Source organism: Papaver somniferum, chromosome 10 (genome assembly GCF_003573695.1).
Source record: "Papaver somniferum cultivar HN1 chromosome 10, ASM357369v1, whole genome shotgun sequence".
Lineage (NCBI taxonomy): Eukaryota > Viridiplantae > Streptophyta > Magnoliopsida > Ranunculales > Papaveraceae > Papaver > Papaver somniferum.
Window position 1 is genome coordinate 147,114,453 of NC_039367.1, and position 27,185 is coordinate 147,141,637.

The 27,185-nt window shown below is 34.9% G+C and overlaps 1 protein-coding gene across 1 annotated transcript; it reads right to left on the bottom strand.

The window, feature by feature from the left end:
* Window positions 1-19,004: 19,004 nt before the first annotated feature.
* On the bottom strand, window positions 19,005-26,747 carry LOC113316451. Its single transcript, XM_026564628.1, has 11 exons — window positions 26,687-26,747; window positions 25,648-25,698; window positions 25,491-25,576; window positions 25,260-25,286; window positions 20,845-20,931; window positions 20,670-20,749; window positions 20,460-20,562; window positions 20,278-20,371; window positions 20,055-20,190; window positions 19,481-19,543; window positions 19,005-19,358 (listed from the first exon to the last, which is right to left on the bottom strand). The coding sequence occupies exons 1-11, from the start codon at window positions 26,745-26,747 to the stop codon at window positions 19,253-19,255; spliced, it is 894 nt and encodes a 297-aa protein (XP_026420413.1). The 3' UTR covers window positions 19,005-19,252.
* Between the last annotated feature and the right edge of the window lie 438 nt (window positions 26,748-27,185).

Below are 27,185 nucleotides of genomic sequence, written 5' to 3' on the forward strand. Positions count from 1 at the left end.
CTACTTCTTCTTCTCCTGAACAGAAAACAAACCAAAAAAACCCTAATAATCACCCCGTTTGATTTCTCAAACCATGATTGAAATCCTTGAAATTGATTCGACGGCTTTGTTCATTGCGACATAAGGAATCGAAGCACACTTAAATTTCTTAATTTGATTGAGAATCCAAAGAGACGTTAGTAGATTTATATTTTGAGTTTATATATGTTTATGATTTGATAAACAATTACATGGAATTATTATTTTGTTTTTATTGAATCTGTGTTTCGTTGGAATAAATGAATTGTAGATAATTTAGATTTATTTATGTCATCACATATACAGGAATTAGAAGAAGTAGGGATTTCATTATGATTGTTTTTCGTTATGATATGAATCGAGTTAGTAATTGAAGGTAAAGCAATACATAATTGCTTAGTTATTAGATTTCATTATGATTGTTCACGAACAACGCCATACGCTTGAAATAATGTGTTTGATTATAGTTGATTTATATTTTGATTTATATTAAATACCACTTTACATTATAAACAATTACATTGTTTTATGAATGATAATCCTTCTTGAGTTCATTGTATGACTATGTTGCTTTTATTTGATGATTTTGTATAGATTTTGGATATGGATTTGTATATGCATTTGAGTGGAAAGGATTGGGGTGAGAAACATATTTCTCTAAGTATAAACCCAAATGCTCAAAGCCATGATATTCAGTTTAGAAGTAATTTCGAGGACCTTGAGGATTTATATGATCGTGTGATGGTTCATGAAAGAGCTAGGGAAGTTATTCAGAATTTCGGGCTTCCTAGATTGCTTGAAATTAGAATTAAGAGAGGTGATCAACAACTATCTTATGCAATCATAGAGAGGTGGTGGTATACCACCAATTCATTTAATTTTCCAAATTTTGAAATTGGTTTCACTCCTTTAGATTTTGTTCACTTATCCGGAATTCCTATTGGAAATAATCGTGAAAGATTGAAACACGCATCTACAGTTAGATGGAATCGTAGCAAAAATAAAGACGTAGAGGATACCTACTTTGGACCTTTGCATGGGATTGAAAACTATAGCAAGAAGACGGGGGAATTCCTATTAGTTTCCTCGCAAAATATATTAAGGACAATGCAATTACTAATGAAAATTGGGAGATTGTGACTCGATACTTCTTTTATGGATGATTTCAAAAATTTTAATGGAACGTTCCACTACAAGAGCAAGCAAAGGTTGGATTGCTTCCTTGCGTGATTTGGATGCACTTGGTAAATATGATTGGGGTTCGGCTTGTTTTAGTCACTTGTATAGTAGCATGAATTCGGTTGTTAGAGGTGGAAAAAACATGTGTGGAATGTGGATGCTTGTAGAATATTGGTTTTACATATATTTTCGTACTTTGACGCCTTTTCTTAAAGAAGATGCACCTCTTGATGTATGGATCGCACCAATGATATTTAAGAAGGATAGTCTAGTGAAGTATCAAAGGGATAGTGCTAAACACTCCCTTACTACAGCTCGACAACAAATTGAGTTGAGGAAAATTGTTGGAACGGTATGGAAACCATGGTCTAATAGTGTGTTTAAAGATCATGCTGATATAGTGCATGCTCGTGAACTCTCCATGAAAAGAGTGACTTTTTATAATCCGGAAAGTGATACTAGTATCTTGTATCTTGGTGAACGGTTTTTAAGGAAAACCAGGGGATTTATAACAATTCCAAGAAGTCCACGTGAAAGATTGGAAGACATTGCTAACCCCTCGGATCCTATTGATGTGGTTGAAGGACGAGACTATATACATGTTCAAGAGACCAAGTATGTGTGGTGGTGGAGGCGACAATCTATTGGATTTTTTCTTCCAGAAATCCAACGTCAAGATAACAGAGATGAAGTTGGAGTTGCAAGTACTCAAGATCCAACATTTATTATGAATAAGGTCCCCACAATACATCCATCACGGTATGCATATGACAACGTCTCACAAGCTTCACCTGAATTTCGAACAATGGCATGGTATACGGAACGTTCAGACAGTCATGGCAACCATGTTTGAGTGCCTTTGCAACCACCCGAACCTCCTCCATTTAAGTATGATGTTAGCTGGGGAACAAGGGTTAGTAATTTTTGTTGTAACTGCTTCAACTATGTTATTTTCCATATTTTTATGATTTTCTTTACACAATAAAAGTTCTTTAATATGTTTGCTATGTTGGTGTTTCTTTTCAGGAACAATGGAAAGATCTAGCTTACAAGATGGCTATGTTAAATGTCACAAAGGACAAGTATTGGTTTGAACTAGATCGTGCACATGCTCTTGGGGAATTAAACTACGGAGGGGAACGATCAACATCAACAAGTCATGATTTTGGAGAAAGTAGCCAATATTTAAGCCGTAAAATACCAGCCACAAGTCATGATGCCGCAGTTGATGATACACAAAATGATTATGTTCCACAGTCACAAGATGAAGTAGTTCCACAGTCACAATTAACCCAAATGATAAATAATGGTGGGGTTGGTTTTAATGTATATGAAATGTCTAGTATTTTGGGATTAGAACATAGTGATTCGGAAACATAGAATGTCTTCTCTTAAATGAAATGGATGGTTTTAATGTAGAAAAACGGATAGTATTTTCTTTTGTATGAATTCGAAAAAATTGAATGTGTTTTAATGTGTGAATGAAATGTCTTCTCTTTTGTATGGTTGTCTTTTCTAATGTGTAAATGAAATGTCTTCTCTTTTATATGAATTTAAAATTTTGGAATGCTTACAGTATTTGAGTTTTGGTTACAGGTGCAAAATGGACGATAAAATTCCGCTAAGGAGGTATGTACTAATGACGTATGGTATCGATCTTAGTATTGGTGATGATAGCGAGGAGAGAGCAATTGTGGTGTACCAGCATATGACTCAAAGAATGCATAGGCTCTTCCAACCGGTGCCTCAAGAAGTATTGACGCGACAAATGGTGGACAGGCAACGAGAGGACGGAGATGCAAGAATGATGCATGACTACTTTGGACCTAACTGTACTTGGGTCCCTAAGAAGTTCCACCAACGTTTGGGTATGTATTGACCTCTTTTCTTACGTATTCTAAGTGAAATAGTTGTTGCGGATCCTGCTTTTAATTTCCAAGTTGATTGCACCGGAAAACTTGGCCACTCTCCCCACATGAAGATGTGTGCCGTAATGAAATGTTTGTGTAAAGGCATAGCCGCTGAAAGCATAGATGATTATGTCCGTATGGAGCGCCGACTGTCTATATGTATGTGAAGAGGTTTACCAGGGTAATTGTTTGCCACTTTGGTCCAAGGTACATGCGACTTCCTACAAGACACAGAAAGATTATTGGCAGAAAATGCGGCTAGAGGGTTTCCTGAAATGCTTGGAAGTGTTGATTGTATGAATTTTCGGTGGAAGAATTGTCCAAAAACATGGGCAGGTACGTTCCGTGGGAATGAGAAAAAACCTACCATCATCTTAGAATCCCTGGCATCATATGATCGGTGGTTTTGGCATGGTTTCTTTGGAACGCCAGGGTCGAACAATGACTTGAACTTCTTGGCTCAATCTCCACTTTTTGATAAGATGGTTAATGGTTTAGCAGCTCCTTGTAGTTACCGCATCAATGGCCACAGCTACGACAAGGGTTACTACTTGGCGGATAATATATATCCACGATTGTCTTGTATTGTGCAGTCATTCAAAAATCTTCTTCCAAATCAGCCAGCTAATACGTTGTTCAATAGATACCAACAAGCAAAGAGAAAGGATGTTGAAAGGGCTTCTGGAACTCTCCAAAACAAGTTTCAAATAACAAAAAATCCAGCATTTTACTGGGATAGAGAGGATATAAACTTTATTATCAAGGCTTGTTTGATTCTGCATAACATGGTGATTGAGAATGAAAGACGTAACTCAGATTGGGGTAAAGTCGTGAAGGAACAAATACGACATGTTACTGGAATACCGAGGTCATACCACGAGTTAAGGAATGATGAAGCATATCTCCAACTCCACAATGATCTTGTTCAACACATTTGGATACGACATGGACTAGGTCTCAGAGACGGTGAAATGCCACCAGAATCTCCCCCTCCGCCACCAGATGATCTTGACGGTTCGGATGGTGAATTCGATCCTACCGATGTTTACCCACCAGAACAGCTTTAGTCTTTTTTCGTAAGATTTCAAAGAACATCTTTAATCTTTTTTCGTAAAATTTTGAATGAACTTTTAGTATGTAAGCAACTTTGGTTGCAATCCTATGATTTCTATATTTTATAATTAAGAAATATTAAGATATTCATTGTATTATCTATGGTTTTCTTTTCAAAAGAGAAGAAAAAAAACTAAGTATGGAACTTGAGGAATTGGTATAGGTTCTGGATGTTTTTCAAGAAAAACGCTAATAAGAATAGCGTTATGCGCCATTAAGATTAGCGCCTACCAATATTAGGAATAGAGTTTCATTAAGAACCATTAGATCTCTAACGGCTCCTTCTAATCAACGACTGACAAAAGAACGCTATTAACAATAGCGTTTCAACGGCTATTTTCCTCTATAAATTGATCACTTCTCAGCTCAGACCAGACCAAAACCTTTCAATCTCTTAAAATTCATTGAAATTTAGATTTTTTTTTTAACCATGGCAAAATATGCTACACCCGAAGATGTTGCAATCACTAAAGCTTGGATAAGCATTACACTTGATGGTGTTGCCGGAGTTGATCAAAAGTCAAACCAATTTTGGGAGCGGGTATTCGAAACCTATGTAAGCAGTTTTGGGAATAAGTATGAGAGGACTGTTCATAAGTTGCAGAATAGATTTGGTACCTTGAAAAAAAGTGGGTTGGTATCTTAAGAAATTTCCATAAAAACAATGCAAGTGGATGCGGAATTGATGATCTTGTAAGTTTTATTAAGATTTCTTAATGTATATCATTTTATTTTATTGAAGGATTTCTAACTTGGGTTTTTGTTTGTTTTTTGTAGGAGAGAAAAGCTAGATTGGAATATAGTAAGGTTAGCAAGGGAAAACCTTTTATAAATGAAGAGGTGTATCACTTTTCAAAGCCCATGTTCCCGGATTCAATCCCGAAGTATTTGATCCTACCCAAAATGAGAAGATGAATCGGAGGCTCCTAGTGTCAATGCTTCAACAAGTAGTGCTCCGACAATAAGCGATCCAAGATGGTATGAAGAGGATGGCCCTCGTCGACCAAAGGGAAAAAGGGATCAACAAAGGGAAGCTTCGGAGCTATCGGCCATCAACGACGGAACTGACCGTATTTTGAAACATTTTAGCGAAGAGAATGCAAAGAAGATGGCAAGGTTGGATGGACAAGAAGAATATTTATTAAATATTGTAGAGACAAACAAGAAATCCTTGGATTTAGCTTTGGAGAAACTTGAATTCGAAGTGTTGGATGTGGAGGTTGAGACCTTGCCGGAATGGAAGAAGCAATTTATGTTGGATAAAAAAAAAGATTTTGGAAAAACATGGTTATCCTCCTAGAACACTTGGTGCAAACTATGGTTATCCTAGCACTAGCAATGTTCGTCATTTCAATATAAGAAACCATGTAGCTTATGGAACTATGTAGCTTCAATTATGTTTTTTTATTTTTTTTTTCAATTTGATGTAATGGAATCAATGTAGTTGAAGTATTTTTAGTATCAATCAAGTTTCAATTTCATTCAATTTTATCTTCTTTTTGATTTGATTTGATTCAATATATGAAACCAAAAAACTAGTTTGTTCAAGAGGAAGGAATGAGAGACTAGAAAAAAAAAAGTATAGGATAGGAGAAGTCGAGTGGCTCCTGGATGTTTTTGGTGATTAGCGCAATTAAGATTGGCGTACAGCGCAAATAAGAATAGCGCTTAACGCAATTCTCAATAGCGTTTTATTCTGCACCATTGGATTCTCAATGGCTCCTTCTAATCAACGACTCAAAATAAACGCCATTAAGAATGGCTCTTAACGCTATTCTCAATAGCGTTTTAACGATCAGATTTTCAAAATTAAAATTTATCTATAAATTGGCTTCTTCAACACAAATCAAACCACCCCAAAATCTGAAGATTTTCTTTGCTTCCTATCTCTCCTTATTTTATATTTTTAATTTCAATCAAGTGCAAGTATGGCATACACTACAAATGAAGATGTTGCAATCACCAAAGCTTGGATGAGAATTGGTCTCCAACCGATTGTTGGACAAGATCAAGGAGTCAACAACTATTGGTAAAGGGTGCTTCAAGCCTTTGTAGAAGAAGCGGGTGGTAATGAAAACGGAAGAACAAGACAAAGTATTCAAAATAGGTGGTCGGTGATAAAAAAGAAAACCAAAATTTACATGGGTATCATACATTCAATTCATGTAAATATGCTCGGAGGAGTTGTAAGTATTTCAATGGAACCTCTTATTTTCAATTATATACATATTTTAAGTCATTAATTTTCTAAATGAGAGATTATGTTTATTTATTTTGTAGGAGGCACATGTTAGAACTCTATATTCTCAACAAAACAACAAAGATTTTGCATTTGATCATGTGTATCAAATTTTTAAGAACCATCCCGCTTTTAGAAATTAAATATCGTGATCTTACCAATGATGAAGTGAACTTTGAGAAATGATGAAGCTTGACAATGAAAATTGGATCATGTTAAATTTTAAATATTAGTCAATCCATGTAATGTCTCTTTTAGTTTTTTTTAATCCATGTAACTTAATCTATGAAATGAAAATTAGATAATTTATATCCTGTTTCAATTTCAAATTTACAAATTTTGTTTATTTTCAATTTATAGGTTAAGAAATAGGAGTGATGCGAGAAGAGTGTAAGAAAATAAATAACACAAAACGCTATTGTTAACAGCGTGAAACGCAGTTGTGAATAGCGCTGAACGCTATTGTTAATGGCGCTGGGGAAACGATGTTCTTAATACCGCTGAACGCCATTCTTAATAGCGCTTGACTTACGCTATTTTGATTAGCGTTCAGTGCCATTCATATTGGCGTTTCTTGTCCTCTACTGCGCCAATCGTATTGGCGTTCAGCGCTATTCTTATTGGCGTTTGGATGGATTCCGTGGACCCTTCCACCAAACCATGGAACCTTGCTTTGATTTTCTGTGGAAAATCCCAATTTGAAAGCCATTAGACTTGACATTCGATGAATTTTCCACACTTAAAATAGGTTGGATTCCACCATAAGACTTGCTCATGAACAAATCATGACTATTTTAGCGTAACGATATTGTTTTTATTTTATTTTTGCAAATTTAAGCTTCTATTGGATCACACTCTCGTTGGATTCATGAAAATTAGTTACATGGGGCTTCAAGGAAATGCATGGTTACAATGAAGCATGCAAAAATTCCCATCATTCTCTTTGTCTCCCCACTCTCTACTGTTGTTCAAAAAAAAAAAACCATTTACTTTAACTAATGGGAGGGGTTAGCCTATATCTAACATTTTGGTGTCCAACTAGATAGACCCGTTTCATTTTCGAGAAGTCAGATATTTTTTATTTTAATTTTAGGAAAGGGAGGGAAATCCCAGTTAACAGGCCAAATTTGTGCACTCCCTGTTAATGCACTTCTTAGTAATTGGATTTTGTTATCCTGTGCATCCTTGCATGAGATAAGAGCCAATAATTGACATGAAAAATTAAAAAAATAATAAAATATAAGTGATTCTTTGCATTGGAGAACGCAAATATTCATGAATTTATAAATTTCTCTCTACAAATACATTCTCCAATGCTAAGAATTACTATCTTTCTTATATTTTATTATTTTTTTTCAATTTTCCATGTCAATGATTGGATATAGTAATTTAGGATTGTCAAAAATTAAAACTGAAAAAGCTATGCATTAATTACTGATTGCACTTTATATATTGTCATGAAAAGAGTAGAAACTTTTGTGCAAATAATTTAGATGTTAAAATGTGAAGCCCTTACATTCTTCTTCTTTTTTTTTCTTTTTTTTTTTCAATTTATGTATTCAAATTGTTTACTGAAAACATACGAAACTTTACAAGAAAATAAGTAGAACAGACTACAAATGATCAAAACGTAGTTTTGTTTAACAAGCAGTCAAGAGACATTATACAAAAGACCGAGAACAATACATATCAAAGAAGTTGGACGACGATTATAGGTACATTCATCAGACAACCATGTTCCTTATAGTAGAGAAATTTTCCTCAAAGTGCTAGCTACCACCTACAATTTTTTTTTTTTTTTGAAGCATGCATTATATTAAACGAAGATTATATTACAATTTAACGCGTATATGTGATACACACGGAGTCAAGGTAAACAATTTGACTAAAAAAAATTGGGATTGCCTAGTCTGAGATATTGGTTGATAAATTTCCCAGTTGGTTCTGCCGCATGATTCACCAAACCATTTACTGCTTGATTTCCTTCTCTGTAGTTGTGGTGTATTGCAGCATGCGGAATTTGTTGTATTCAATTCTTTATTTCCTCAATTATCCCTGAGATATGCCGGGGAGGAGGGGGTTTAGGGGATGTGATAAAGCGCAAGCTCTGAGTTTGTCTCAAATATAAATTTTGGCCATTGCTTTTCATTTGTTGTTCTCGCTGCCAAAAGAAGAGCCCAAGTTTCTGTTGTTAAGGCGGTCGTAATTCTCAAAGGTTGAGCTAAAGTCATTACCGTTGGTGCGTCAGAGTCCGTGCAAATGAAACATGCACCCACAAACCCGGATGATCCATGGAAGCTCTATCAGTGTTGATCTTAATCCAGTGAATGTTCGGAATAGACTATCCTACCGAGATTGTTGAGATCCTTTTGGTGCTTCTTGAGTTGTTGAGTGTCGGTGAATCTCTCGGTAGGACCTGAGGTAAGGATTGTAGCAACGCCGAATATTCTTCTTGTTACTTTTAAGCCCAAGCTATGATTTTTGTTGTTGTTGTTTGCCATTTGCGATATATTAGTTCATTCCCTGCTAACCATAAGGTCCACAAAAGAAAACAAAAGGTGGAGATAACAAATGTTGGTGCTAATTGTTGTAGGATTTGGGAGATGGTTGTATGAGGCGTTAAGGCGAATGCGGGGGCATTGTTGGAGTTTGGCGTGGTTGAGAGTTGAGAGAGTAAAGTGTTCCAAGATGTAGTTGTCGTTGGACAATGTATTAATAGGTGAGTTGCTGATTCTGAATCGATATTGCATCTAGGAAAAATTTCTGAGTTGGTTAAACAGATGTGATGAAGGAGAGATAAGGTTGGTAATCCTTCATTGATTGCTTTCCACAAGAAAATTTGTACTTTTGGTGGACACAGTAAGGTCCACAAGAATTTGGTGGGAGGGAGTGGGGGATGGTTAGATTGGCTATGGGTTATACATTTGTAACCGATGATGTAGTGTATTTTCCTGATTTTAAGTGTGGCCGGATAATTTTATTCTGGGAGATATCTTGGGGAGGTGTATGTTTATGATTTTTTGGGCCACAAGATTGGGGAGAGTGTTTAATTTTTCTTGGTCTCATTTATGAGAAATTGGATTAATGATATCAACTACCTTTCGGATCGGGTAAAATTGAGTTGTGTCTAGGTTTGGTGAGTGTGGTATCCAGTTGGATTCTATTGGTGTTGATAAACCATTTCCAATACGATGAAATGTCAGTTGTTGCATGGTAGGGACGATTGATGCCAGTTGTCTCGATTGGGCGCTTGAAGAAGATAGTATGGTATCAATGCCTTAAAGAATTGAGTGTTGATCGAAATATTTTTCACTGAAAAGACTTCCACAAATGGAGTTTGGTTGTTTGTGCAAACTCCAAATTCTTTTCATGGGAAAAACTTTGTTATGATCACTGCTTTTTCTTATGCCTAGTCCTCATTCAAATATAGATAGGTTTTGTTACCTTGTCTCAACCTATCAGATGAAGCTTTTTAACTGAAGAATCATGTCCCTAGAAGAAATTTCTGGTGATACGGTCTATTTGTTTGTGGACATTGATTGAAAAGTTTTGCGTTTTCATAAGATGATTTGAGGTGGGAATTAGGGAGATTTAATGAGCTTTAATCTTCTAGCTTGATTTAGGAATTTTGTCATACATCATTTAGCTTTTCGAGCTAATATTTGTAAGAGCGGCGCAAAGGTGTGGTTAGATGCTATTTCTTGTTTGAATTGGGCTCCTAGATATATTGAGGTTTTGATGTTGCCGACATATCGAAGAATTGTTGAAGATCACTAACCTTGATCGAATCCAATCTTGGGTGATGAATGATAACTAATTGGAAGTATTAATTACCTGGGCCGCCGAAGTGCCATAAGAGTGAAGCAGGTTCTTGAGATGAAGATTACTCTGGGCAGAGGCTTTATAAGTGATCAGAAGTTCATCAGTATACATTAAATGAATAACTGGTGGTGCTTATTTTGATATGCGAAGACCTTGAACCAACTTTTGATTTTGAAGTTTTCCAAAATTCGTAGACAAGATCTCCGCACATATTATGAAGATGTATGAAGATAATGGGCCCACTTGTCTAATACCTCTAGTTGGGATGATATATCCATGTGGTGTACCATTTATGTTAATTGAGTATGTAACAGTTGTGACACATAACATAATGTAGTCTATAAAGATTGTTGGAAATCCCAGCTTGGTGAAAGTCGTTTTGATGAATCCCCAATCTAAGCTGTCATAGGATTTTAGGATATCCAACATGTTTAGGGTCTTTGGTGAGGCTTGAGGTTTTTATATGATGAAATTGCTCTCCAGCGACTGCTATGTTATCATGAATTGATCTTTGCGGTACGAAGGAACTTTGACATGGGCTTATTAGAAAAGAGAGCAAGGGTCTAATTCGATTAACTATGATTTTTGCAATGATTTTGTATGTGATGTGGCATAGCCCTATGGGTATGAATTGAGAAGGTTTTGATGGGTGGTGTACTTTAGGTATCAACGTCAAGTTCGTGTGATTCATGAGCAGATGTATAATAAGATCCTTAAAAAAGATTGAACCATAGATATCAATTGGGGATGAGTTGTTTCCCAAAAAACTTTGAAAAACTTACTGGTGTAACTATCTGGACCGGAGCACTCTCAGAGTTTATGGAGAATAAGTCTTGTTTGATTTATGTCGCGGTTACTTACTTATAAAGAGCATCCATTTATCTTGGAGATAATCTGGGATTGATATCCGTGAAAATCTCTTCATCTATGACCATAGGCTGAGCAGTATATTGTTTAGAGTAATGGTTAAGGATGAGTTTAATCACATCTTCTTTTTTATTAATCAAATTGTTTTGTGGATCTTGGAGTTATTATATATTTTTGCAGGCTCGATGAATGGTTGCTTTAGTGTGGAATAAAGTTGTGTTGAGATCTCCGGATTGTAGCCACTGAATTCTTGATCTTTGTCGACAGTATGTTGCATTTCCACCTACATTGATGAACGACTGGTCATCACAAATCCTCATCCTAAACTTTTGAAGGTATAATTAATTGACTAAATCAGTATATTTGTCTCCAACATTGCTTCGAATTATCAGTTTTAGTTTCCTCCAGTATTTCATTTTATTAAAGATATTGCATTTTTCGTTTCCATATTAATTTGTTTTATTCAATTGAATGATCATTATTGAAAGTAGTAAATACATATATAGCGAGAGCTCAGTTCATTTGCAATATTTTTATTGTGAATATTCGGTTAGAACGTCAATTGCATTTTCTTTGTTTTACCTAAAAATTGCATACTAATAACACAACGATGTTTAAACAGAACAAACGGAAAACATGTCTAGTTATGTAATAATAAAAACTAAAAACACCAAAAATTATATATAATAATAATAATGCTTCAAGAAAAGTATAATATCAATAATATGGAAAAAACAATAAAAAAATAATTAAAAAAAAAAACTATATAAAAAACCCAAAAATAAAATAAAAACTGACACGTAATAAAAAACAATGGTGTGTAAATAAAATTAGGTGGTAAATATTTGTCTAACGGTGTAATTGGAGGGTGTAATACATGGCCGCATTCAACGCACACCCTAGAAAATCTGCTGCATTCAATATAACCCTTTGGAGGAAGTAGGAAATACATGTAATTGCTATGTCAGGTAGTTGTGGTGGTGCCAAATACCAAACATTTAAATGCAGTCCTTGATTACTCCCTATGATTGTGATACACCCTCCAATTAACTCCGATTTGAGCATGTGAAAGGGACACTTAAGTGTGATATGTTGGAAAAAATTGGGTTTCACAAAGGATGAATGAATCAGAGAAGAAAGTGTTGCACTCCAAAACTTTCAAGGCTTGTATAAATTTCTTTTAGACAAATATTTCTACCCTCCCAATAACAATTGGCGATTACAACAGGTATGCGAAATATTGCCTTCAGGATACAATGAAAGCCCTGCAACGAAAACTGAATTCAAGGTTTGTACCCCTTGATTCAATCAAGAACACACAAAGAGATTTCTGATTTCTGATGATGCTTTTTGAAACAGAGAAAACAGATTGATTTTTCTTATATGTTTAAACGAAACTGGGAGAAGCTATTTATAAAGGGTTTTGCACCTGTTGGGAATAGGTTTTTATTCGCCAACAGGTTTCTATTCACGAAACGTCGGGTTCCTTCATCAACAGACATCAATGGTGTCTTTTGGATTCGAAATTTTCGAACAGGTTTTTATCGGCCAAATAAAACCGTCAGTCCTGGCGATGCCCCCCAGGACCCCCCTTTGGTAAGCGGTGTTGAAAATATTCCAACATGATAGGCCATATTGCTAGATTGTGTGACTTAGCATGAATAAAATGAATAGGAAACGTACATAATCGTGTGACTATTTTGGTCAATAATAACCGGTTAGAAATCGTACTTACATGCAATATTTTTCTCATCCTTATTCAATTGTTTTTCTAAAAACTTCAAACCGTCAAACTAGATTTTCCTTCAGCCTTATGAACCATTCTTCCTAGTATAGAACAACCTAACATGGGTATTAACATGTCAAGCAGAATTGTCTATTAACATGTCACCAAAAATATAAAGTATTGGAAGTTTTACTGGGAGATGAAAGACTAAGTCGAATATGGAACAACATCTCGGTTGCAATATGGTGGTGCATTTGGAGAGAGAGAAATGCAAGAGTCTTCGAAAACAAAAAGAAAAGTTTGGTAAGCCTCATTAGAAACGTTAAACTACAAGCGTTCTTTTGGGATGAATCAAACACAAGGATGTTAAGTCTAACGGCGAATATGGTTATAGCATTACAAGACACTTTTTTTCGGCCTTCGTGAACTTGTTATTTGTAGTCTTGGGCAGCCGAAGTCCCCCTCGATTCGCTTTTCTTTTTTGTATCCATTTGCTGGGTTGAGTTACCCCTCTTGGATACCTTTTCTTTTCAATGAATTTTTTTTTTTGACTGATTAAAAAAAAAACATGTCAAGCAGAATTGTCACTCTCTAAACTACCATCCACTGACCGCAGGGGTGAAAATAGCTGGACAACTTGAAAATAATCGTTGTAATTTGGATAAATTTACATTAGATATTGATAATCCAACCAAGTACAATGCTGAGGTAAACTCATTTGAACTTGGTAGAAAAATATTTTCATATATGACATTGCCAACCACTTGCATTACCAACTTTCTCAGTGATTTACTATTAAGGGGATGGTGTGGATTTGGATTTGCTGAATCATCTCATGAGTGATTATTCTTCTTCCATAAACAATATTCGGTTTTCATTAACATTATTCTCCTATAAAATTTTGAATGTTATATGTTAACTGACAAAGATCTCGGCTCTTGAGTGTGTTCAAATTATCATATTTAGTTTTTTCCGATAACCCAGTTTCATTTACTCAGCTGCTATTTTTGTTTTTAATTTTGCTTTTCCATTCTAATTGACTATGCTCGGCTGAGTTATCATTCTCAAAAGTGGTACATGAATATACAAGAAAGCTAGCTCCATCCATTTGCAATAATTTATTGTGAATATTTTGTTGAAACACATATCCATTTGCAATAACCGAGAAAAATGACAATTATTAATTTTATTTCCAAAACTTCTTCAGATTGTCATCTTTAGTTTTCTACGATAACCCAACTTCTTGACATTGTCATCTTTATTTTTCTTCGATAACCCAACTTCTTCAGATTGTCAACTTCTTGACATTGTCATTTTTAGTTTTCTTCGATAACCCAACTTCTTCAGATTGTCATCTTTAGTTTTCTCTGATAACCCAATTTTCATTTACTAAGCTGCCAAATTAGTTCTTGTTTTTGTTCTTCCATTTGAACTGATTCTTCCCAATTGAGTAATGAGTACCCAATATGTAAGATACCCAAATCCATTTGCAACAATTTATATTGAATATTCAGTTAAAACTTAAAACATACATATGCTGTTTTGCTTTGTTTTTATTTTTTATGTTTTAAGTGTCATAGCTAGATTGTGTAACTTAGAATGAATAAAGTGAATAGAGCTTATTATGAGACTGAAAATGATAAGGACCGCAAAAGACTGTTTTTGAGTGTTCAAAAACTCCCAAAATCGCATGATTTATAAACGGGAGTACTGTTATTAGCGGGGGTGATACAAATTGAGCAATCCAACATCCATGATCAGTTAATATTTATTTTTCCTATATAAAATGATATCACCCCCAAATAATACTGATATCTCCTTATAAATCGTGCAAAATCGTGTTCTCATCTCTTCACCTAGTGGGCACAAAAGTGATCCCCTACTAATTTCCAAGGGGGCGAGACCCACCCTTTTGTAAGTATATGATTTTGGCATTGGTTTTTTAAGTGGTTCATATAGAACAACTGTTGCGTTATTCCTTCCTTTGTTTTATTGACCTCTCCTACTAATCACTGTAGTATAAAGAAAGATAACCACGAAGTAACAGATGGGAAAAATATACAAAACTAGTTATAAAAATCCAAGGTTACCAAATTTATGGTACGAAAAACCCCATTCAAATGTTGGGATCCATTAAAATTCCATGTTAAACAAAATTGATACAAAAACCCCAAATTTTTAAAAATTGATACAAAAACCCCAAATTTCAAAACTGGTTTCATCAAATTATTTGGGGTTTTTGTGTTACTTTTGTTTTGATGAGGTTTTCGTGTTACTTTTATTTTGATGGGTTTTTTGTGAATGGATAAACACCTTTGGAGTTATAACCCGCGAACCGAAAAATATATATTCAAATTCTACTTTTCCAACTTTCCAACTTCTACCCAATTACATTAACTGTTTAATTGAGGATAATGGATTACTCGACGGAGACATGACTTTTACACCATGGGGCCAAACAGATTTTGCTTCAACATTTGCACATTTTCTCTCTAGAAAAGTTCGCATTGTATAAAAGCTTACCATTATCGTGATAACACCATTAATCCCGGTTTGAATGCCTTAACCTCGGCCAAGGAGTGGCATATTGATGCCAAGATGCTGGATTAGGTGGTGGGCCTTCTCCCAAGCCTCATTTTCTTTTACTGTATGGGCTCTAAAGCCCAACTTGTTTGGGACTAGTGAAAACTACGATGAGATCCGTTTTCCCAGATTTTTCCACTGAAAAACCCACAGACAGAAAACTTCAGGCGCGAACCTATTTTAGGGTAAAAAATTGTTTACAGGCCCATATTTTCGGAAATTATGCTTTCGTGGGTTTCTGTCTTTTTTTTATTATTTTTCTTTTTAGTTTTCAAGCAGGGATTCGATTTTGTTTTAAAAAGAAATGATGTTGATGCAGTTTTTCTTTTTTTTTTTTGAAAGTAGCATAGATTACCAAAGGCAGAGGGTTAATTCTTTGATTCAGGCTCATTGGAAATGTTCCTCCGATGACTGAATCCGCAGAATTAACGCCATGAGTACAACAGAGTTTAAATTACACACATTTTGAGCTTTGACAGTGTTTAAACCCATTGAAGGAATTAAAAACATAGGTACATCATTAAACCAAAAGTCTACCAAATTTTCTTGTCTTCCCTTTTTGGCTAACAAATCAGCCACCTTGTTAGCGCGCCTGTCTACATGATGAAACCCCAAAAAATATACTAGTTTTTTAGCTGCAACCTTTACTTCTTCTAATATTGCTAAACTCTACCATTGTACTGAAACTTCCTTTCCTTGTAAATAGTTAATAGTCACTTGATTATCGCCTTGAATGACCAAATTCTGCATGTTGTTTTCTATGGCCCATCTTGTTGTGTGCAAAAGAGCTAGAGCTTCTGCTTCTTCTGCTGTTGAAGCCCTGAAGATTCTCATTCCTGCTCCTTTTCTTGTACCTAGCCAATTGTGCAACACAAAACCAAAACCTGCATTAGTATGTTTTGACACCCAAGAGGCATCACAATTTAGCTTAATGTTGTCTCTGCTAGGAAAAATTCATTGGATGTTATGTGCAGTTTTTTTCTGTGTTTTTGCTGGTTAATACTACTGTTATGTGGATGCCAATATGTGAAGTGGCGCATGATATCAGTTGCAAGTTTCTCTGGTGTTCTCTTTTTTTTTTTCAAACACCCTGAAACATCTCTCTTTCCAAATGAACCAACATTTGGTTACAGCTAATGCCATGGAAATAGAATTAATATCACCTTTAAGCCATACATTGTACTGATCTAAAAATGAAGCATTAGTAGAGTTAGAATTTACTCCTTGTGTAGCCATTGGGGCCAAGTTCCACGCTGTTGTTGCATAATCATATTCAAAAAACAAATGATAAGTTGATTCTACCACCTGTTTGCATAATATGCATTGTGTTTCTGCATCCATATGAGAACCTAGTTTTTGTCTTGTTGGTAGTGTATCTTGGAGACACTTCCAAGTAAATAATTTGATTCTCTGAGATTTGTCCATGTTCCATAAACTTTGCCAAAAACTTTTAGTTTCTGGTGCAATGGATCCCATGGGATTTAACAGTTTTGCATACAAAGATTTAACTGAGAATTCACCATTTCTGGTGAGACACAGGATGAAGAAAGGGGATCTGTTGAGAAGAAAATGAAGATTGAGAGGTTGATGCTCGTTGATGCTGCTGAGATCGAAAAGAAGGAATTAATTTTGTTGGTGGATGTTAGGGTTTCAGAAGATCATGAATTTGAAGTGATTTTGCTGTTGAATCGAAGGGGTTTAGGTTGTTTAAGGTGCTGATGATCATGGGTATGTGTTGGAATTAAATTATAGTGAGAGGAATTCGAGAATTTGAGCCAACAAAGTTGTGTCTGAGCAGATGGGTGTTTATCAGAGAAAATAAGTTAGGGTTCGATTGAATGGTTGTAGATGCTGGTAGTTAAGGATTGAATTACAGGGTTTCAGTTGAGAATCTCTGGCAGTTTTAATGAAATAAGTTTGTTGAAGATGTTGGTGTTGTGTAAACAGAGAGAAGAAGATGGAAGAAATGTTGTTTAGGCACTGTGTTAATGCAATGAGATTCCTGGTACAAGATTTACAAGGGATTTTTGCAAGCTTTGACTAAATGGATTATGTGTATGCTAGCTTGTGTTGAATTCAACATTGCAGAGAAGTGTCTGAGTTATGGTGTTTGAGCTGGTGATGGTGCAATGCAGAATGTGTCTGATGCTGGTATTTAGATGTTGTTGAAGGTGCAGTGATGGTGTTGCTACTGATACGGATAATGTGAAGTTGCAGATACAGAGGTCCTGGTGGTGCAGTGGAAGAGATGATGGTTGAGTTACAAGGGTTAGTGGCTGAGTCTGTATACTGCTGATCACAGAGAAGGAGACCTAGATGAATGTTAGGTCTTTGTTATCGAAGAGATGATGGTTGAGTTACAAGACCTAGATGCATAAACTTTTATGCATCGAAAAAATGGATGCATAACACATTATCCGGCATCTTTGTTATTTTGTGCGAAATTGAAAATCGATGCATAATGCATCATGCAGCCGAGAAAATGGATGCATAACCTGATATGCATCCAAAATACGACTGTATAATGCATTATGCATCGAGAAAATTGTTGCATAATCTTTTATGCATCGAGAAAATGGATGCATAACCTGATATGCATCATTTAAATATGGCTGCATAACGCATTACGCATCAATTTTTTCTGTACGAACTAAAATCAACTAAAAAATGGATACATAACTTGTTATAGATGCATAACTTGTTATGCAGTCGAAAAAATGGTTACATAATTTGTTATGCGTTTGCATAATGTGTTATGCATCTTTTTTGGAGGCTGCATAATGAATATGCAGTCAGTTTTCGAAAATTTTTCCTAAAACGATGATCACCTCCGATTTTTTCGTGAAAAACAAAAATTTGATATTGTTGTTTGTACTCGTTGCGTAGATCTCTTTAAAAGATTTCCAACGATATAAAATTTGTAAATTTCCAAGGCGCGGATTTTTTGGATATGTTATATCCAAGTTGCGTTGTCAATTATAACCCCTGATGCATAACCCGTCATGCGGATGCATAATCCGTCATGCAGACATTTTTAATAATTTCATATAATTATGGGTGCCATGGAAATAATTATGGGTGTCATGGTACCCAAAATTAATTGTGGGCATGACAATGAAAATATTATTTTATTTGAGTCTCCCCCTAATTTTCCCTTGGGACTAAAGGCAGAAGAAGACTTTAAGAGCTAACTGTGGAAGTTCAAACATGGCCGAAGCGATGCTTATCATCTTATTCTACATACAACTAACTGTAATGCACTTCATCAATACCATTATTTCAATGGCAGAGGAAAACCTGCAGGTTAAACTACTCCACCTAAAACGAGCGAGCTATCTCTGGGGAGTGTCATTGAAACTCTTGCTTCCACAAAAGTTCATAGGGTATGTGTCGCTGGTGAGAACAGCAGTGCGGTTGGAATCATTATTCCCAGAGACGTTATGTATCACTTTATCTATGAGCCTCTAAATTCACAGCAAAATAGGTATGCGTCAAGTTGCAGAAGAATATAAACATAACCGAGTATTTTACAGAAAAATGCACACAGTAACAACTAACAATCAAGACTTGATAGGCGTGAATGCGAACATGAAGACAGCAATCGTTTCACTTAAAACCGATATGGAAGCCTACTTATGACTACATCTTCTGCAATAACACTATAATTGAAGTATGGGATAAGTCATTACAATCCTAGCTTTCACCTCGACATACTATGTATCATGTATTACGGTATACCACTGTCACTGTTAACTAGTGTGTGCATATCATTGTCACAAAATCTCATTTGAATAACTAGTAGAAAAAGGCACCGATCGAGAGTCCAGTTTTAGATGCCGCTAGATTGCTGCAGCTTCTGCTAAGAGATGCAAGCCTCCGCCTGACAAGTTTTTCCTGAGTGCTGTATGGCAAAAGAATCATAGAGTAAGTTTAGATTATTACAGGGAAGTGTTTGTTTTGATTACGGAATCATGGCTGGCAAACACTGTCTAATTTGAAATTCAGGTTACTAAGGAGACTCACATGTCATATTTATAGCTCTCCATCAACGACATCAAAATATTCCTTATTGCAAGCATATCCAATCTGAAGAAGAATCAGCAGTAACTAATAAGGTTTACCGTACTTAAGCATACACATAATAATAGTTAGTGTCCTTGGCAACTCATGTAACTAGTTATTGGTACATAAAGAGGAATGCCAGTCACTAACAAGCTATCGCCTAATCTAGTCTCCTGGTATGTATGGGTTTCATCTAGATGCCAATCTACAGCTCTAGCAAAATCTTGTTATGTGGGAAATAAACAAATGAAGCTAACTTCTCTACTGAAACACCACATGAATATATTGTGTAGATTAAATGCAGAAAATTGCAAAATCTTGTACCATCTAAAGCATGCAGAAATTGATCAAAGTTGTGATTTAGAGATGCGCTTAAATTCTTGAACATTTTGAGGTAACAGCTGTCTGAGGGCATATCTATTTCCAAGTAATTTACATGATGCCTGTTCAGAACAAGAACTCTTTCCATCATCAGATCCTAAACAAACATAGATATGCAAAATGGTAGTAGAAAGAAGATGATAAAACAACTTACATCTTGTCAGCTGCCTCGTCTAATGTCTTCACTAGTATCTCAGCCGTGTGGCCGATGTCCTCTGTCGGATAACAGTAATTCATCTCGCTTATCTCGCAACGCTTTTCTTTACCCTTTCCTTCATTGAGTGCAGTAACTAGAACAAAAACAAAGTGTTGATCAAGAACGACCATAACTCTCCACAACACACATTAATCAAGAACCCGACCAAAGAATCACTCACTGTAACCCTTAATTTGATTGCCAGGAGCTACAGCAACAAGACAGTTATTAGAGAATTCGGCCATGTTCACCATATAATGTGACAAAGGAGACATCTACAACAGCAGCATAATTTTGTGTTCAGAAGATGGGGCATAATAAAAATAAAAACAAAAATAAGATTCAAGTAAAAGAAATTCTTACAGATTCCGGGATATCGATTAACATATGGGTTATGTCAAGAAGATCATTGCAGCAGAGGTTTCTAATGGTTGTCATAATCTTGTAGCTATGATCTTGATGATCTCTGAGAAATTGTGCAAGAAATGAATTAGTCTCTGATAAGATCAACTCAGAAGTTGATGTGCAAGAAACAACAAGAATCGAATTACAATGTCTGCCTATTTCAAGTACCTGTGAATTCTTTTGTGCACAAGAATTTCCGGTGGCAGAAGAAAAAGGAACAAGGAAGAGAAAAAAGGGTGTTTGTTTACCTGAAAGTTAAGAAGATTAACGCCGGGTTTTATAGGTGCTTCCTCAGTCGATGGGAATGGAGTGGAGGGAGGGCATAAGCCCCTTTAAGACGTACACTTGGCGGTTCTTTGAGACCGGGCTGGCGGTTCTTTTGAGACCGAGCTGAAACACAGATGTTGGTGCTGAACCATTGAGCACTGGTCTACATAGAAATGAAATTTCTGAGCAAATATGAAGAAATTGTAATGATTCTGAGTCGAACAACACCTGAATTTTAATCATCACTGGGAGGAACTCGACACTCAACCCTCAAATCTTCATCATCCAAGCCCAAAATAATTTTGAAAAAAGGGAAGAAAAGAAAAACGAAAGAAAAGAAAAAAGGAGATTGATTGATGGATGCTCAAATATCATCATTGCACCTTCAATCAATGGATCAACACACACAAATCTTAGAAATACAACAACGATATTGTGTGAGAATAAACCCCAGAAGAACAGATCTGAGGAGCTTGAAGATAGAGGGGTATGATTTTAAAAGAGACTTTGATCATCCAGTTGGTTAAGTTACAAAATTGCCACTTACCACGTGATCTAATGTTAAGCTACCTCCTAACAAGAATTGGGTTGGAAAGATCCCGACAATTCAGCAACAAATTTAAACCAACTCCGATTGAGCTAAAATGGTAAGCTCAGACTAAGGAACTGAGCCAACCCCCACTTGTCAATAATGGTCAATAGGGAGTAATTTGTTTGGGGACTAAATGTTTTATGGGTTTTGTTAACTTGTATGACCGTATACATGTTAAGGTTTAATAAATAATTATTTAATGATAATGGAAATTGTGTTTTTTTGTCTTATTCTAATAGAAATTTGTAATTCTTGCACTATAAACAACAAATCATGTTCCCAATGTAAAGAATTGTTGTTTTCATTGCAATAAAACAAAAAAACACAATTTTCAATACCATTAAATAATTATTTATTAAACCTTAACATGTATACGAGTATACAAGTTAACAAAATCCTTTTTTTTTTTTTTTTTTTGCATATTTGGCTAATCCATTAGCCACTTAATTACCAGACCTAGCTAGGTAGAAAACACACTTAATATTACAAATACCTAGGTAGAAAAAACGCTTAATATTATTAATGGATTCTATAATCCTACTTATATCGGAAAGAAAATTATGATTCTTCATTATGGGATGGAAATGGTGTTTTTACCTTTTTAACTTTTACCTGTTTCTATGCAAAAATAATTAAGATAAATTTTTCCTCACAACAACATTAATAGAAGCCAATAATAAAACATTGGCAAATGTTAACCTCTGCATGTATCCAAAGGTTAAGGAGCGTTAAGTACTCTTGGACTTCTAAAATATTTTATTGGAAATCTAAATGTCACGTTAACCTAAAATATTAAGTGAGGTGAATTTTCATTCTTACCCTCAAGATTAATCATCATTCTTGTATTTTGTGGTGTTAATTAGATTAACAAATCGATCAGGTGCGATATCCATGACTATGATCTCAATTACCGAGCATATATTGATACATTGCTTCAATAACATATTTTTATTAATTAAAGGGTATAGCTAGTGATTATTACAAGTGACATATTTGGTAAGAAGGAAATCTTAGTCTTAATTAGTTCTGTCCATTACAACATGGTCGAGCACTGCCTTTTTATGGGGTTGAATGCATGACTAGTAAAATTGTTAGATGACAGTAACACGTTATATGTGGGTGTCACTAACATAAATATTACACGTATCGGAAAAATTTAAGCTTATTACGCTTATCCAAATCTAATTAGTTGGTGAGCAGACAAAGCCAATTGACCGACTAGTTTAACAGTATTCCATTCGAGGAATTTCCTGTTCAGTCCAGAAAATCCGATCCGGGTTAATATGTAGTCCAGCGGGATAAAACATTTGCTGGCTGGTCCAACAAAGTTTTAAAAAACGTAAAATTACAAAGCTACCCATGAGAAGAGTCCGTGTAAAACTTTAATCATCTTTTACAGTCCAGCGGCAGAAATCAGATTTATCTTCTTTTGTATTCACTCAAATCTGAAGATCTATAGTACGATTTTGAGTTCCAGTTTCTTTATTTTTCCTGATTTCAATTTCATCTTCTTTATTTTAGTAAAAACTTAAAATCTAGGGCACGATTTTGAGTTTTATCTGAAAATCTAGGTCACAAAACCCAAATAATTCATCATCAAAGCAGAAGAAAATCAATGGGAAAACCCTAGATTCGGTGAAATCAAACAAGATTTTCCTATTTATTTGATGGAAATTCGTTTTGGATCTGATTTTATTATTCGTTTTCTTGTTACTCCTTCACCAACAACAAAAAGGAAGAGAAACATTGTTACTCCTCCACCATCAACAACAAATACAGAGAAAACATTGTTACTCCTTCATCAACAAAATGGAAGAAAGCATTTTTACCAAAAGAATGTACAAATCTAAAATTCACTTCTAATTTCGCTTCTAAAGGAACAATACATATCAAGATTATGTTCGATAGTTAGCGTAGGTTAGTGCATGCACTAACTAGTACATATTACATATTGGTATTACTTTATATTGTAATGTTGATAATTGGATTATTATGTTGCGTGTACGATGCAGTACATATGAATATATAGTTTTGTATTATGTAAACCCTTTTTACGCTCTCTATAAGCATCAATACATATCAATATGTATGGTTGTACTGTGTTACGTTTGTACATGAATATGTGTTGTTTGTCTTATGTGAAACCTCTTTATGCTCTCTATAGCATTAATAGATATAAATATGTATGTTGTACTGTGTTACTTTGTTACTATGATATGTTATTGTTTTCCTTGTTGTTGTGTGGTATTGCTCTGGTCATATCAATACGTTCTATTGTCTATGTAAAACTATTTTTTAGTTCTCCGTAAGCATCAGTGCATATCAATATGCTTTGTTGTACTAAAATCTCTTTTTCCTCCCACAAGCATCATTATATATCTAATATGTACTTTCCAAAGTGATTCGTTGATGCAGTACATATAATTATATATCGCATAGACCCTTAACCCTAGTTTAATGCTTGAATATGATCTACAGTCATATGACATGTACTAGGTTTTAATTGATATACCATATAATGTGTACTGTATAGATACGGATATCTACTGTGTAAAAGCATTAGTTACTGATTGTATTGTGAAAACCAGTGAACCTTATTTCTTTTGTACTGCAGAACTAGCCTTATTCTTTCTCTCTTATCTGGCTAGTATTGTAGAAAACTTGCACTTGTTTGGTCATATCAACATGTGCTACCTTGCAAGAAGGAAAATAACATGTAAAACCAGCATGTTTCTGATAAGAATATTGATGTATGCTTGAAAACGGGGTAGTTTTTTGACAATGTCAAATGTCGCCAGTACATATTTGATTATACTGGTAAAAACTGCAGTTACTGGTTGTACTGTGATAAACTTGGTGGTTTTTTGACAGTGTCAACTGCCAGTACATATTTTTTATATCGTGAAAAACTAGGTGATTTTATTTCCCTTTCAATAAATATTTGTTGCAAAAATTGGTTTTAACATTAAGCTTTTATGGAAAAACTTATTAGTTGCAGCGATGTGCACATGTTGCGGTGTATAAATATCTAGAATTTATCAAGTCAGCAGAAGCTTGAGATTATGAATGTGTTGCATAGAAAACGGGTGCTAAAAAGACTGTAAAGTTCGGAATTGAAGGCGTTGATCGTCACTTATTGTATTACAGCAAGGCATAACTCCGCTTGTTTCAACTTCTCCTTTTGTTTCAGTGTACAAAGTTTACTTAATGCAAGTTCCCCTCCTGAGTACATTGTTTTATATACTGTGGTTTCTCCGGATACATCATTTATATACTGTAGTTTTTCCATAGCATATCATTTGTATACTGTGAGTTCAACTCATATTTCCCAATAAAATCTTTTTATTTTGATAAACAAAGTATATACAATAATCTTCCAAAGTACAGGACTCATAAATCCTACTACAAAGGCAGGGCTAGGAAAAGGTTAACAAAAAAATATTGGAAACCTTGAATACAGGCAGTACATCATCTACTGTAAAACCTGATGCACAAACTCAATTTTTTTTGTAATGTATAGTGGCATTGAAAAGTAAAGTGGCGTTAAAAAGTATGAAGCCTTAAATAGTGGCATTACATATCTTGTTGTAATGTAAAACCTGGCGGCAAAGAAAATTCTGCCAAAAAAACATAGCTCAACAACTCATCAAGTTGATGAGATATTTCCTCCAATCTCTCTCTCATCCTTGATGTCTACAACCTCAATGACTTGTAGCTGCATCTCCAGCGGCCATAACTGTTGTTGTTGTTTTTTGAATTTAAGCTTCTTCTCAAACATCACCATAGCTTGTTATATTTCATACATCCCCTTCCGCAAAACTGTCATCTGTCAAAGACGTAATAAAAACTATCAAGAGTCAATGACTTAACCATTAAGGACTAGAGAACGCTAAAAATACAGAACACCCAAAGAATCTAGCACACTCCTGCAAACAACATCAAGATTAGAATAAAAACACATTAAGAAATAGACATAAATGAATTAGTACATTTTGATATGTACTGAGTAAAAACCTAGTACATATTGATATGTATTAAGTGAAAACCTAGTACATATTGAGATGTTCTAGACTGTTTGCGGCAATTGGAAGTTGCTGACTCTTAGGATTATTTTGAACTATAATACTTACAACCTTGGCAGCCTTTGCTCGGATGCCTGCACTCGAATTCTTCAGGTGTTCAAAAAGGGGGACTAAACCACCAATTGTATGCAAATCTGTGACACACATACAAACTAATTACATTATATAATAAAAAAAATCCCAAATTAATAAGGTATCAACTTACCATTTTCCATGTCAATGAATTCAACATGCTCTTGCAATTCATCCAACATAGCTGCCAATTATTAAAACAGACACAAAAAAAAACAAATTAAAATCCAAGCCGACTCAAAAAATTGCAAATTAAAATCCAAAGTGATATACATCTCATCATGTAAACAAATGTTTGCTTATTAATCTAGCAAATAAACATCAGGATTCGAAAAAAATGCATTAAGAATTCACATAGACAGACACAAATGAATTAGTACATGTTAATATGTAATCTCCCCACAATGTTCCTGGTCCTTCACCACATTGTAAACAACTTCTGGCACAATTTCTCAGTCAAACACCGGTTCCAGGGGAACACTGCAAGGGGCATATAAATTTCCTATCCATATTTATACTATATTCCCTTAATATTACTGCATCAAAGTACATAGTTCATCTTCGTTTAGATGTTTTACATTCTCACACAATCCAGAATTATGTCAAATGAAAAAAAGAGCACAAAATAATTGAATGCTGAGAAGGTACCAGCAGCAACACTGTTTTTCTTTTCCCGAGTTTGCAAATTCAGGGCAACAACAATCACATATCCCTGTTACCTGCTCAGCATATGTATAATCACAACAACCATTGAATGAAATGAAGTAAAAAAGAATTGCAAACTCTAGCACAAGTCTACATGTTAGAGCTAGTACATATAAATATGTACTGAGTGAAAACCTAGGACATATTAATATGTACCGAGTTAGATCATTTCCCTGCATCGTCAAATGTAAATGTTACCCATGGCCTCCAAATAGGAAAAGTGAATCCAACCTCAATACCATTTTTCATCAGATTGGTGAATTATAAATTTACTATGGAGTGTTTTATATAAGATAAATCATGAAAGAAAAATGTGTTGAATTCCTATTCATATTTATATACGCGTCATATTACTGCCTCAAAGTACATAGTGCAACTTCATTTAGATGTTTTACTTTCTCACACAGAATCCAGAATTACGTCAAATAAAAAAAACACCACATAATAATAGATCGCTTCGAAGGTACCTGCAGCAACAATGCTTTTCCTTTCCCGAGGTTGCAAAGTTAGGACAATGTATGTATCCATGTTACTTGCTCGACAAACAGTTAAATCTTATAACCACAACAACCATTGAATGATAAATGAAGTACAAAAAATTACAATACAAATCTACATGTTAGAGCTAGTGAAAACCTAGGACATATTAATATGTACTGAATCAAAGCCTAGTACATAACGATATATCTTACTTAACCATTGGTCTCAACTCGCATAATTAGCAAAAAATCACTTCACACACACAGTAGGTTCAACATACAAATAAAGAAAAAAAATAATTCAATAACATCATATAGTATATACCTTGAGAAACTTCTGCATTTTACACATGCATGGTGTAACAACTTGATTTCACACGTATTGACACTAAAAATGTTACTTACATCTAAGAATACAAAAACAACATAAACATCTATAAAACTTAAAAGATCTTAAACCAAAATCAGTTCAACCCAATTTATAACG

Excerpts from the sequence above, each read along its gene's own strand:
- LOC113316451 (XM_026564628.1), bottom strand. The coding sequence starts at position 26,747 with ATGGATACATACATTGTCCTAACTTTGCAACCTCGGGAAAGGAAAAGC. Across the intron at positions 25,699-26,686 it reads GAAAAGCATTGTTGCTGCAG|CTATGTTGGATGAATTGCAA; the intron begins GTACCTTCGAAG and ends AATAATTGGCAG. Across the intron at positions 20,932-25,259 it reads CTAGATTCTTTGGGTGTTCT|ACCAGTGCTCAATGGTTCAG; the intron begins GTATTTTTAGCG and ends ATTTCTATGTAG.